Source organism: Equus caballus, chromosome 27 (assembly GCF_041296265.1).
Source record: "Equus caballus isolate H_3958 breed thoroughbred chromosome 27, TB-T2T, whole genome shotgun sequence".
NCBI classification, from domain to species: Eukaryota; Metazoa; Chordata; class Mammalia; order Perissodactyla; family Equidae; genus Equus; species Equus caballus.
Genome location: NC_091710.1, coordinates 24,709,604 through 24,723,912, shown reverse-complemented (window position 1 = coordinate 24,723,912; position 14,309 = coordinate 24,709,604). Strand labels below are relative to the sequence as shown.

General features: G+C 47.1%; 1 protein-coding gene across 34 annotated transcripts in view; it reads left to right on the top strand.

Annotated features, from left to right (window-relative positions):
- The window catches only part of TACC1 (transforming acidic coiled-coil containing protein 1), a 120,285-nt gene that overhangs the window by 54,743 nt on the left and 51,233 nt on the right, over window positions 1-14,309 (top strand). For 12 of the 34 annotated variants that reach the window (XM_070253048.1, XM_014736553.3, XM_070253041.1 and 9 more), the window contains exon 2: window positions 3,323-3,438. The exons of 7 other annotated variants lie outside the window; for them this stretch is intronic. Coding sequence is in view for 16 of the 27 variants with exons in the window: in XM_023630529.2 (XP_023486297.1) it covers window positions 3,323-3,438 (116 nt within the window). In the remaining 11 variants the exon portion in view is untranslated. Of the gene's footprint in view, window positions 1-1,810; window positions 2,342-2,653; window positions 2,907-3,322; window positions 3,439-14,309 lie in introns of those variants that run through there. 15 more of the 34 variants (XM_014736552.3, XM_070253037.1, XM_070253035.1 and 12 more) reach the window with 6 other exon arrangements.

The window sequence follows — 14,309 nt, the reverse complement described above, 5'->3', positions numbered from 1 at the left end:
AGGGAGATTGTTCCAGAAGCTTCGGTTAGTTGGTTCAACCTACTCATTGTTTCCCAGATTTATCCTGTGAAAAAAATTCCCCAGGACACTTGGTAAAAATACGGCTTTCCAGATCCTGCTGGCAATTTGGATTGTGTTTTTAAAGAAGCATCCCCGATGATTCTTGGACATTAAGGTTCAGAACTAATTCTCTACTGATTATGGCTAAGAATTCAAAGGGTGGGGAGTAGAGGAGAGCAGGAACAGCAAGACTAGAGCACAAGTCACAGATCAGCCAGGCAGGGGTGACCCTACATGAGAAAACCCTGAAAGGTAGAACCAGTTGGGGGACATTTACAGTAGATCTATGAAAAATGAGGAGTGCAACAACTATGTCAGTCACAACAGCAGAGGAATGAAAAGGTTTGAGAAGTAGTCGGGGTTGAATAAACAGAACCTAGTATATGCCAAATACTGATATACATAGGGTAATATTATTACAGGTAACACTTATGTCAAATCCAGGAACCTGGGGGACCTTATATTCTGAAGGTTTATGCAGTGAGCCATAAACCTAAAAATACTGACTGTTGGAGAGTCTTGTGGCACATTTCATGTGGACCTAAAAAAAAGACTCCTGCTTACTTTACACGTTTCTAGTCTCCAGAACAGTAGTGACAGTTTTGTTTATCTCTCGGGGGGGGAGCTGGATGCATTCTAAAGCCTCCTGTCACCCCCACCCTTTTCTCGACACTCCAGGCAAACCCCTGCGCTTCTGTCATGGTAAAACTACCTGCCACGCCTTATCTGGCATTATTTTTGCTTTTGTTTTTGTTATGGAATGTGTAAGACACTCAGGATTCATGAACAATATATGAGCCAACCCCTTTCAGGGGGTCGGTCTGTCTCCTGGACTTTCAGCACGAGTTTGAGTTTGTTGCTAGATCCACCGCCACTCTGGGAAATTACAGTAGTACGAGAAACGCCTTCTCCAGCAAGGAGATCGTGAAGCCTGCTGTGCACTGGGCATTCTGAGAAGCAGTCCCTAAATGGAAAATGAAGAAACTCCGAGGAGAGCTCTGCTATTCCCCTCTGCCTTCAAACATAAAGAGGGTTTTTATTTGGAAGGCTGCCTTCACCAGGCCTGTTGGCATTCTGAAGCAGCTAACGAAGTCAGAAATCAAAGACTTGGGAGTTATGAAAAAAATCCTCAAAACGGAGAATGGAAAACCGATCAGGCTATAATTTCACGGGGCAATTTAGCACCCCTCACCCAAGACCTGGCCACGGAGCGTCCACGAGTGCGGACTGGGGAGGGACAACGCCTCTAAAATTCCAGTCCTTGGTACTCCTGTAGCGTTGCTGAGGGCTTTCCAAATCCTGGGAGGACAGGGTTGAAGGTGAACGGGCTGAAATCTTCCACGCTGTCAATGTCAGGGAGGAGAAAAGCACCAATCAACAGCGGCCTCAAAGTTTTCTTCTAAGGGGCTTAACTTCTGTGCGACCCGCTATCACCAAGGCCATTAAGTCACAGTAGCAGGATGAAAAAATAAAAATAAAAAATGGAGGAGGAAAGTCCAGCGGACACGGACCCAGAACGTGGGTCTCCGCTGCTGCGGCGGCTGACCGAGCTGTTGGGGGCGCCTGGGTCCTCGGCCGGCGGCCAGAGCCGCGCCGGGAAGCCCCTGCCCGCAGTCCAGGCGCGACCAGCGTGGCGCCGCGGGGGGGGATCCGGCCGGCGCGCCGCCGACTTCAAAGGCCCGGCGCCGCCGCCGCCCCCGCCCGGGCGCGCGAGTAGTACGGTCCGAGGGGGCGGCTCCTGGGGCGCGGCTCCCGCCGCAGCTGATGCGCGCCCGGCCGGCCGGAGGCGGGAGCCGGGAGCTGGAGACCCCGAGACCCCGAGACCCCGAGCCGGGCCCTGCGGAGGCCCCAGGAGAGGCGTCTTCCCGGCGGGAAGGGGCCCGGCGCGGGGGCGCCGCGGCCGCGCGGTTTGGGCAGGAGGACGAGGAGGAAGCGGCGCTGCCTGCCGGCGAAGAGGAAGCGCTCCACCCGGGCCCCCGACGGCGCTCGTTTAACCACATCCGCGCCTCCGCTGGAAACGCTCACAGGCGCCTGTCACCGGTTCCCTCCATTTTGAAAGGGAAAAAAGGCTCTTCCCCCTTCCCCTCCTCCTAGGAGCTGGAGCCGGAGGAGCCGCGCTCATGGCGTTCAGCCCGTGGCAGATCCTGTCCCCCGTGCAGTGGGCGAAATGGACGTGGTCCGCGGTGCGCGGCGGGGGCGCCGGAGAGGACGAGGCCGGAGGGCCCGAGGGCGACCCCGAGGAGGAGGACTCGCAAGCCGAGACCAAATCCTTGAGTTTCAGGCAAGTACACGCATCCCTGCCGAGATGCAAACGTGCTGCCATCCATCCATCTGCGGCTCATTCTGTGTGCGTGTGTGTGGTCGCCCACCCGCGTAACCATCTTCACGGCAATGCTACGTCCCTGCCCGTAACCAGGTCCTCGCTGTGCGTTCGGAAGTTCAGGATGTTCTGTCCTCCCGTGTATTTTCTTTCCCGCGTTTCAGTATGAGCTTTCTGAACCTAACGCAGAATCTGCAGTCTCTCCGCATCCCGGTCTGCCTCGGTCACTTTCTCTAAGCTTCGATCCCCCACCCCCCGCCCCTACACATAGACACACGCACATATAGACACTGTCGTTGATCACACCCGGTGGAACTTGGGGCCCCCACTGTGGGGAAGGAGTCGCTCCCAGGCCCTCCTGGGGCTCCACTGTGTCCCGAAAATGCAGCCATGGTAGAGAAGGTCGCGTGATGACAGGCCCCTGGCAGCTGGTGAGAAATGGTGGTCTCTGCTGAGCTGTCACCCATGTGATTGCGGAAGGCAGGTGACAGCATTTTCAGCCTCGGGCCGAATGAATTCCAAACAGGTAGAGGCCTGCCGAGGAAAAAGGCGACATGGAGAGAATTGCCTTAGTGTTTTAAGCGGGGGTGGGCGGCAATCTTAATTTTTAAGCCTCTGGGAAAGGGCTCTTGTGAGAAAAGGAGTCTGTTGGAAAGCGCTTTTTTTGGGTGTCAGAGGGAAAGATGACCTCAAAAATAAATGGTGCTGGAGAAAAGCTCCGGAGGATGGAGGAGATATCAGGGCGACAGGATGCCAGACAGAAGCCCGAGGAGGGCCCTGCTAGAAAACCCGCAGCAGCTCCCACAGGCGAGTCCGTGCTGAGGACCAGTGGGTTGTAAAGTTAGGCAGAAATCCTGGACTAGCCTTTGTGGATGTTTACATTCCTAAGGGTGTCGGAAATACCGTTGAAAGTGGTAATTCCTCATTTTTCCCCCTTGGCAGCTCGGATTCTGAAGGTAATTTTGAGACTCCCGAAGCAGAAACGCCTATCAGATCACCTCTCAAGGAATCCTGTGAGTCATCTCTGGGATTGGCAGGACCCGAGGCCAAAACCCAAGGTAAAGACAGACTTTCATTTTCTGGCTCTTTTGTTTTAAAATTTTGGAAATGTAAATGAGGGAAGGAAAAGTGTTAACTTTGGGCCACATAAAAAGGTTTGGATTGTCTCTCTGCTGAGAAAACGCTGCTTTGAAGCTGGCTTATTTGACGTGTTTTTTTGTTTGCGTTTTAGGAGTGTGGTGGTCAGAGGCTTTCTTCCCTAAGCAGTTTGTGCATTTGCAGTGTGAGATTGTGGTTATCAGACATTCCTCCTGGGCCCATCCCCTCAGCCCCTACAAGACAAAAATGTGTGTAGTGATGCAGTGGTGGAGGGACGTAGAGATCTGGCTTCACAAATTTCTCAGGCTAACTCACTTTCCACGGGGTGTGGCTGGAGACAGCAATTATAGATAAGAGTTGACTCTTTTAGATGAGGAATCTTGAGAGGCTTTTTCAGAATTGTTTACGTCTCCCTCTTTTACACAGCGATGGTGGTGAGCCCTCAAGTCTACCTAAGAAAACCTGGCGCTGAGATCCTCTCCTGGCCCCTCAGCGCAACCTTGAGCCTCCCCTTCATCTGCTGAAGCTTCTGCTGTTCTGCTTAATTAGTAGAAACCTTTTTTGTCATATGGGCAGTTTTGAGTAAAATTTCTCCCGTCCTGATAGAATTCGTTTATCCGTTCAGTGAATAGAATGTGCTGTAATTCAGCAGTGAAAGAGTCCTGCTCTCAAAGTTAACGTCATGGAAGGAGATGGACCTTTGAAAGGTTAAGCAAAATACATATGTCAGCTTTTGTCTTAAGTATCGTGGAGAAAAGTAAAGCAGGGGAAGGAGGGCAGGGGTATATGGGCTGGGGACAGGAGATGCTGAAGGTGAAGTAGGGGAGAGCCTTACTAATAAGGGGACTTGAGCAGAGCCCTGAAGGAAGGTTGAGGGGACAGCCTTGCAGATTCCTAGGGAGAGAACCCTTCTAGCAGAGGGAATGGCGTTAGCGAAGCACTGAGACAGGACCAGCCTGGGACAGGGTGAGGCCTTCTGGGGGAGGGTGGCACATGTTTGAGGACCAGTGAAGAGGCCAGTGTGGCTGGAGTGGAGTGACTGGCAGGGCGCTGTGGGAGCCAAAGCCAGCCAGGTAAAGGGCGGTCCAGAACATTTTGTAATGCTTTTTTGATTTTCTTTCTGAGTGAGATAAGCCGTGGAGGACGTGTTAGTTTCCTAGGAGTGCCTTGAGAAAGTACCACAAATTGAGTGTGTTAAAACAACAGAAATGTATTCTCTCACAGTTCTGGAGGCTAGAAGTGGGAAATCAAGGTGTGGAAGCACCATACTCCTCTAAAGGTTCTGGGGAAGAATCTTCCTCATCTATTTTAGCTTCTGGTGGTTGCCAGCAATTCTTGGTGTTCCTAGGCTTGTGGCAACGTAGCTGCAGTCTCTGCCTCCTTCATTCATGGCCACCTTCTCCCTGTGTGTCTCTGTGTCTTCACGTGGCATTCTTATGAGGATACCAGTCATTGAATTTGGGGACCACCCTACTCCAGTATGACCTCATCTCAACTCCATTACATCTGCAGAGATGCTATTTCCAAATAAGGTCACATTCGCAGGTATGGGGAGTTAGGACTTCAGCGTTATGTTTGAGGGAACACAGCTCACCCCACAACAGAGTGCTTTGAGCAGAGGGTTCGTGCTTTGACTTCTTTTTTAAAACTGCTAGCTGGCTGTTCTCTGGAGAAGGGATTCTAGGTGGCTGTCCTTTTTGCATGCTTTCTCTATTCCAGTGTCTGTCACTGTCGCCCAACAGTGGCACATAGAGCCAGCTTTCAGTTATCCACTTACCTAGTTTTTGAACTGATTGCGACTTTTTCCTCCCAACAGTTGCCGTATTTTATTGTTTAGTAACTTCTTCACAGGTCGCCCAGGGAAGTCAGGCTCTCTGGGATAGACTCCTGATGGAGCTGGAACTGTTGGTGAAATGAGAGCAGCTTTTTGTGATTTGGTTTTACTTCACAGTGTGGGCTGCATTCTGTGCTTCCCCTGCTGAGAATTCAGCACTGCCCTCACCTTGCCCCTGGCTGCTTTTCCCCTTTGTTTTAGGCAGAGACTGCGTGGGAACAGGCAAGTTTATGTCTTGGGGAACCTGCATGTGGACGCTGCTCTGTAGCACTCTCAGCGACGGAAGATGTCGCTTGCTCTTCAGGCCTTCCCTTTTCTTCTCTCTAGATTGGCACACCAGAAGGGGGATTTGCAAGTTTCAAAGGACTATTTTGTGGCCTTCCTATCAAATTTGAATAAAGCTCACAAGACAAGTTGAGTAGCTGTTTGAAAGCCTCTTTGAATTGCCCTCAGCTAGGGCCAGCCCCTTCCTCACCATTCTGGTAGCTGGTAGTCTGATTCATCCTGACAGATTCTTTGCTAATTGAATAGAGGCCTGTATGGCCAGACCCCCAGAGCCATAGAGACCCATTTGTTTGGTCCTTCCTGTGCCGCTGACTCATTATTACAAATTTTGGTAACTTCCAGCTCACACTCTGTTTTTCACTCTCTCTAAAAATTTTTCTTTTAGAGAGTCATGGACCAGGAAAGCTCTGGGACGCAGTTCATGATTCAGACCACGTCTATGGTGGAGGGGTGGGAGGGGGGTGTACAGTCTAGGAAACAGCCGCTACCTTTTGTGAAGTCTCTCAGTTTAGGGTCTTTAAATAATAGGGTGGTTGCTCCTCAGCCTGGTAGTGTCCTGCCTTCTAGGGCGCCTTCCACCCATCCTCTAGAGCTAGTCCTGAGTCCTGTTGCTGGCCGTGTCCACAGGAAATGTGAGAGTACAACCAAAGAGGAGGGCTGAGCAGGGAAGATATCAGTGGGCAAAAATCCCTGGGGAGTCATTTCATGTTGAAGTCTAATTCCTGGGTCTGGATGGTTCTCTTTCTCCCCAGATTGTTGATTGTTTGGCTCCTGATAAAGTTAGTCTGTCCTGTTTCAGTGGTTCCAGAACATGGTGGGACAGCAGGTGTAGATTATATGAGACTGTATCTTCTGGAGAGATGACTTATGAGTTGTTAGCTAGCCATGGGTCGGAGTTAACGCATGTAGAAGATCCTGGCTTCCCAGTGTATGGTGGCACTCCAGTGTGTGGCCTGTATCCTGTATACCATACCCATGGCCCCCACTGTAACGTCTTTCAACTCAGGGAAGCTTCGCCATCTATTCTGAAGTCAATTTTTGGAGGGGAAGTTTTTTAGGGACTTACAGTATCTGAACTCTGTAATAACTCTTCTTAAGACAGAGTTGTATGTCATTCTCGAATTAAAACAGTGGATGAGGTTGTGGGGGGTTTTTTAAGCCACAGATAGAAGCCGGTTCAGTCTAATGGTAAAATAAAACTATAGCCCAAGAGGTTTCTTGAAGATACCAGAGTGGTGGCTCCAGTGTGTCTGGGCTGGTGGTTCTGTGTTTGCTGTCTGTCTGCCTTCCCCCACAAAGGGTGTTTAAGCTGCTGCTGTTGCTGTGCTTTTTGCGGGGAGGTGTGCCAGTGAGGAGACGTCACCTAGGAGAGGACTTGAAAGAGGTACAATCTGAAATTCAGTGTTTTAGCCTGTAAAAGCTGCAGCGGATATCCTTTGCTACTGGAGCCTCCCCACTCCCCTGTATTTACCCATTGTTACCTTTCTTTGAGAAAGAATCTTAATTCATGCTGAAGCTCTCCTACGCCCTTGGAACAACAAGTTAAACCTATCCTGTTTGATGTGTTAATTAGATGCCTGGAAATTTCAAAGACGTTCTGTAGTCCTCCCAATAGAAGGAAAGAGATAAACAGGATCAGTCCGCAGGTATTTACTGCTGGAGGCCTGTGGGGAGTGCAGGGTTGTTTGTTGACGCAATTTTGGTAGTCTGGATCAGGAATCAGCAAACTGTGGCCCGGAGACCTCATCAGACCTGCTGCCTGCTCTTGCCTATCATTGTTCTGCCCTGCAGCTAAGAATTGTTTTTACATTTTTAAGTAGTTGGAAAAAAAATATTTTGTGACGTGAAAATTATATGAAATTCACATTTTTAGGGTCCTTAGAGTTGTGTTGGAATGCAGCCACACTCGTTCATGTAGGTGTTGTCTGTGGCCGCTTGCACAGTACAGTAGCATGGTTGAGTGCTCAGAACAGAGACCAGATGGCCAGCAAAACCCTAGAATATTTACTCGTTGGCTCTTTACAGAAAAGTTTACCAACCTAGATCCACACTTAGGACAATTTCAGTAAAAAGTACAAAGTTTAAGTAATTTAAAAAGGGCAGCAAGGCTATACCTGATTAATTAACAAATGGGTACTGGGTCCCGTTGGTGTAGGCTATATGGTCTGGGAAGTCTTTAGGGAGAAACTGGTTTGGGTGGCTGTTTGTCTCCCTTGCAAAACAGAAATGATGTGGTTGGTCTGTCAATGTACCTGATTTTCAGTTGACTAAAAGATCTGAGGAGTTACGAAAAAAGGAAATTAGGGAAGAATGAAGAGAATTTTGGAATCATTTGCTACAAGTACAAACATATAGACTTAACTTTTGCCCATTAAGTATTTTCAGTGTAACTTTGGGTGTTTGAGAATTTGTAATTTGACTGTTTATATAGTAAACTGTTGGTATATGTTGTGTGGTTAATAAGGTATATTTATTGGAATGCTTTAGACTGTACATATATAAGACCTAGAATGAAGATCTTGTTCAGCTCTATGCCTTCGATTTTCAGTTTTCAGGATTTGGGTTACATGTATCAGCAAATATAGTGCAAACTTTTTTTTTTTCGTGAGGAAAATTGTCCCTGAGCTAACATCTGTTGCCAGTCTTCCTCTTTTTGCTTGAGGAAGATTGTCTCTGAGCTCACATCTGAGCCACTCTTCCTCTATTTCGTGTGTGGGATGCCACCACAGCATGGCTTGATGAGCAGTGTATAGGTCTGCACCCAGGATCTGAACCCATGAACCCCAGGCCGCCAAAGCGGAGCAGGTAAACTTAACCACTATACACCGGGCTGGCCCCTGTACAAACATTTTTTGTTAGGTGTTCCAGTCAATCTATGAGTCTGTTCTTCTGGGGAGTTAGTGTGATGTCCATGTGGGAGTACCTCTTCTTCTTATGGTGCTCCTCCCAAAGAGAATGCCTTCTTAGGGAAACAAGCATAGTTTTTCCAGCAGAGACCTCAGAGAGTACAGAACCACCGTGTTTTAATAAAGAACTCAAGGGCAGAGGCAGGGGCAAGGTCTGCCTGGCGAAAGTAAAGATTTTTGGTGACTGTCAAAGCAGTATTTTTCTTGTAAGATGCATAGTAAATTCAGGCCCTTCCTAAGAAATATTATAATGGTTAAACTCATTTCAAACTTTCATTCTTCCATTTGGGCCTTACCTGAGCATCAAATAAAGCAGTATAGCTTACCTTGATAGTTTCTGGTAGTGGAAGCATTCTCTACGTGTGTGTGTGCGTGAGTGTGTGTGTAAACCCTTCTAAAATTGTGTTTCTACCGTTTAATTCTCCAGCTAAACAATGGTTAAACATTGAAATTAAAGAGTAGTCATAGTGTCTTTTTCAAGTGACCAGTAATACTGTTCAAAGGAAGTCCTGGTGGTATGAACCATTTTGTCACAATCTCCTACACTCAGATTAGTAACAGGAAAATTATGGTTTGTCCACCCAAAACAGCCGTCTTAGTGGGGATTTGATAACTGAAGGTTACTAAATTGTCCGATAACTGTCAATGTTAGGCCTGGAAAGGGATTGCTGTTTGTAAGTTCAAGATCTCACCCTCACCTTTGCCTGTACATGAACCTAATTTTATGAGTTCATACAAACATGATTGGATCCCCAGGGGTTAGATTGATGATGGCTAAACTCACAAGGGAATAGTAACCGAATGGAGTGTTTGATTAATTCACAAGTGAAAAATGTAATTTGACGGTTCTGTTGGGCAGATACAAGTGTTCTCCTATCCAGTCCAGGTACCATCTTTCCTATGTCTTTGCTGGAAATATAACAACAAATTACTGTTCTCTAGCTTTTCCACTGCAAGACTCCCACCTAGCAGACCACCAGCTTTCTGTTTCAGCCTTGTTTATTCGATGTATTAGAAGCAAGTAGATTTTTTTTTCCAGCATCTTATTTGATTTTTATAACAATGATGCTATGAGATAGGACACGTGTGAGTTCTATTCCAAAGATTGGGAAATCCAGGCCAGAGCCTTTACTACTAGTAGTAGGGCAGGGTGTTAAATTCAGCTTAAAAAAAAATTTTTTTTTAAAGATTTTATTTTTCCTTTTTCTCCCCAAAGCCCCCCAGTACATAGTTGTGTATTTTCAGTTGTGGGTCCTTCTAGTTGTGGCATAGTGGGACGCCACCTCAGCGTGGCTTGATGAGTGGTGCCATGTCCGTGCCCAGGGTCCAAACCAGTGAAACCCTGGGCCACCGAAGCAGAGTGTGCAAACTTAACCACTTGGCCACGGGGCCAGCCCTGAAATTCAGTTTTTTAAGATCACACATCCAGAGCTCCTTGGAACGTAGTCTACAGCTTCCCTCCCCAGTGAATGTGTGATTCTCTTCACAGATTGAAGAGAAGACTTATCAGAGGAAATAAAGGTTCTTAAAATGTTAGCTGGGCAGAGTGTGTGGTGGGGGAAAGCATCCTCTTAAGGATCCTAAGTGATAGTAATTAAAAAAAAATTCAGCAAAAAATTCATCCTCCACGTGTGTTAACCTGGCACATATAATGTATGAAGTATAAAATGTATTTTAAGAATCTCAAACGTCAGAAGTTTGCAGCACAATTCCAGAAGCAAAAGAAAAAAAACAAACCCAGCTTCCCTGGGTAAGCGGTGCTGTTAGATTGAAAACATTTTGCTTCTCTAATGCTTAGCTTCAGCTCGTCCGTGAGAAATAAAGAGGGGATGGGACACATTCAGTAATAGCTTTTGCTTTCCTTTGCCACCTGTGAGTCTTGGATGGGTGAGGAGAGGCAGGTGCATGGAGGTGTGTGCAGCCTCCCGGGACTCTGCAGCTATTTTGGGGTAGGAAGAGGAGTTTCTAAGAGAACTGTATAGTTATTTATTGCTGCATAACAAATTTCTCCAAACTTATTAGCAGCTTAAAACAATAAACATTTCTTATCTCCCATAGTTTTTATAGGTCTGGAATTTGGGAGCAGCTGAGCTGGGCAGTCTGGCTTAGAGTTACTTGTGAGAATGCAGTCACTATGTTGGCTGGGACTGCAGTCATCTAAAGCTTAACTGGGGCCAGAGGATCCTCTCCCCACGTCGCTCACTCATGCCTGGCAAGTTAGTGCTGGCTGTTGGTGGGAGGCCTCAGTTCTTCACCTCATGGATGAACCTCTCCATGGGGTTGCTTGAGTGTCCTTCCAGCATGGCAGCTGACTGCTCACTGAGCGAGTGATCCAAGAGCAAGATGGCAGCTGCAAAGTCTTTTATGACTTAGCCTTAGAAATCATACTCCGTTATTTCCGCAGTATCCTTTTGGTTACACATGTTGGTCCAAGGGCAAGAACACCTGGAGGTGGGACTCAATGGAGGCCATCTTGGAGGCTGGCTCCCACCAGGCCCTTAAACTTATACCAAAGGGTGTAATTCCAAAGACTGCAAAATGTTTTCATTACTCTCTCCCTCTGGGGCCTCTTCACTGCCTCCCCCACCCCTTCCTTTTGCCCCCTTTCTTAGGGTGCAGGAGCAGAAGAGGCAGGAGAAATAACATGGGCTTCAGCCAGGGTCTGTGTCCCATTGTGGAGGCGTCTCGTGCACTGGTGTGCCGGCTGCTGTTGCTCTCTCTGGAGTCTCCTCTCTTGCCGAACATTCCTCCCTACTTTTCTTTATCCTGCATCAGCTTCCCAGCTCTGTGTGGGTGGTTGCTACTTTGTGAGAGAGGCAGTTGGTATTTTGAATTCTCCAGTAATTATTTCTGAAGAGATGCACATTATGGTTGTTTGGCAGCAACAGAGTGAAGTTGCACAATTTCACATTTCTGCAGAGGAGCCCCATCTGTTAGCACGTGCTCTTTCTCTCCTTGCTCCTGCTGCTGCAATCTTGGGGAGGCCTTCTCAGACTTCTGTCTGTGGTAGGGGTTTCGACTCTATTTGAAATGTAACCTCAAACAAATCCAGATGCTTCCAAAGCTCAGGGGCATCTCATGAGTTAGAGGAGAAGACAAATTCGTTGTTAGCTCGTCTTCTCTGGAGAGGGCTTCCTGGTGAGTGGGCCCTGCCTCTCACCTGATTGTAATCTTGGCCTTGGAGGACACGGTTTGGGTCTCTTTATAAATAAAATAGTATAAGGCATGGGTTTGGGAATTTTAAGTACTTTCTTCATCCTTGGTACAACCTTTTTCAGCTTATCAAGAGGCTCATACTTTAGAGTGAGCTTCTCTCAGGAGTTGGAAGCGGATCTCAGGAGAACGATGTGGCACCTGGTGCCCTGTCTCACAAAAGCAGTTAAAATTCCACCTGCCCCCCTCATGATGTTTTTGTTTTGGTGTTTTTTGGAGGGTGTGGAGGAGGAGATTTGCACAGTTAGTTCCTTGTCTGGGTTCAGTTTCGGGGGGGGGGGGTGTTGGTGTTATTTTTCTGCTTTAAGTAATGACATTTTAAAATTACGGCATACCTAAGAGGATGTTCTGCCTTCTCCTGCCTCGACTCACCCACTGGGACCCCCTGCTTGCTCCCAGGCTTCTGGAAGACCTCGGGCCCCAGTGGTTGTCAGCGCAGTGTGAGCTCTGCAGCCACGCCCGTAGGTTCTCCCTAGCATTCCTGGAAAAGTCCCTCTTGTCTCGCCCCGGACGGAATATCATGTCCACTTCTCCATTTTAAGGCTGTTGACCGAGTGGCTGAGAAAGTACAAACATAAAGTATGTTTCAACTTTGGGGGAATCAGAGGGACTGGGAACTCGGACGCATGAAACTGAAAAAAAAAAAACAGCGAATTTTGGACACTTGCCTGAATGCACCTTATTAACAGTCCCCTCAGGTCAGACCTCTTTAGCAGAAAGGGGTGGCCCATGTGCCAGAGTCGCACTTGTTTTCCTCCTGAAGCCCTTGCTCAAACATGGGAGGGTAGGGGGTGGGAGGGCAAGGCGCAGGCGTCATGTACAGAGGAGGGGTCTTCAAAGGGAGAGGGTTGAATGATGAACAAGTGTCATTCCTTTGCAGCTGTTGTGTAGAGCTGAGCGGCTTTATCTGTACTTTTTTCTGTATAAAAAAGCTAATCAGGTGAGAAGGAGTCCTTTATGGATCAGGCATTCACTCGGCAGTGCGCCCTGATGGAGCATCAACTCTTTGGGCACTCGGTTTCTGCTTTGGGGTTTCAGGGGACCAGGGCGTAAGGCCCCGCAGAGCTCAGAGTCTGGAGGGAGCTAGCTGCCTTGTATTTCTCGGACCTCTTGGCCTCCTTGGCTTCCCCAGATGTTATGGCAGCAAATAGGTAGTTTTAGCAAAGGAGTGTGTAAGGAGGTCTTGGAAGAAGTCAAATGTTAAAAATTAGAATTAAAGAAAAAAACAACTACCCCCCTCCCCACAAAAAAATAGAAGCCTTTTGTGCTTGACACTTGTCATATCTCTAGGATGGTTCGTAGATTTGGCTGTATCTGTTGTGGGAGCGAGGAGTGATGTCATCTTTTCGCCTCTTTCTGTAAATAGAATTTATCTAGCACGCTGTAGGCTTCCTCAAGAGAAAGTTAAAATCCCACATTGCTGTGATGGTGAGATCTGCCACCTCTCTCAAGTGTGCATCCCTGCAAGTGACACACATAAAAGACGAAAGCGTTTCTGAAGTGTGAGTCTGTGGTGTGGTGGAAGGTTTTCTTAGGAGTGCAGCACACTGCTCCTGCTCTGTTGCCCTCTGAGCCTCCTTGTGCTCTCTTTTTCTTTTTAACAGTTTTGAGAGATAATTCACATGCCATACAATCTGCCCATTTAAAGGGGGTACAATTTAATGGGTTTTAGTATATTAACAGAGTTGTGCAACTGTCCCTCAATCTAATTTTTAGAACGTTTTATCACCCCCAGAAGAAACCCTGTACCCAGTAGCAGTCACCCCCCCTCCCGTTTTTGTCCCATTCCAGCCCCCAGTCCTAGGCAACTGATAATCTACTCTGTGTCTCAATAGATTTGCTTATTCTTGACATTTCATATAAATGGAATAACACAGTATGTAGTCTTTTGTGACTGGCTTTGTTCACATACCATAATGTTTTCAAGGTTCATCCCTGTTGCAGCATGTGTCAGAACTTCATTCCTTTTTTATTGTCAATTAATACTCCACTGTATGGAAATACCATATTTTATTTCCCCATTCATCAGTTGATGGACGTGTGGGTTATTTCCACTTTTGGGCTGTTATAAATAATGCTGCTATGAGTAGTTATGTTCAAGTTTTTGTGTGGATGTATGTTTTCATTTCTCTTGGGTATGTGCCTAGTAGTATATTCATTTCTCTTGGGTATAAACCTTGGGTATATATCTTATGCTGGGTCATGAGGTAACTCTATTTCTAACATTTTGAGAAACTGTCAAACTATTTTCCAAAGTGGCTGTACCATTTTACATTCCTATTAGCCATGTATGAGGGTTTCAATTTCTCCACATCTTTGCCAACACTTCTTGTTATCTGCCTGTTTGATTGTAGCCATCTTAGTAGGTATGAAGTGGTATCTCATTGTGGTTTTGATTTGCATTTCCCTAATTCTAATGATGTTGAGCATCTTTCCATGTACTTGTTGGTTGTTTGTCTATCTGCTTTAGCGAGACATTTACTTAGATTCTTTGCCTTCTTTTTAGTTGGGTTTCTTATCTTAGAGAGTTGTAGGAGTACTTTATGTATTCGATATATAAGTCCCTTCTCAGATATGTGATTGTAAATATCTT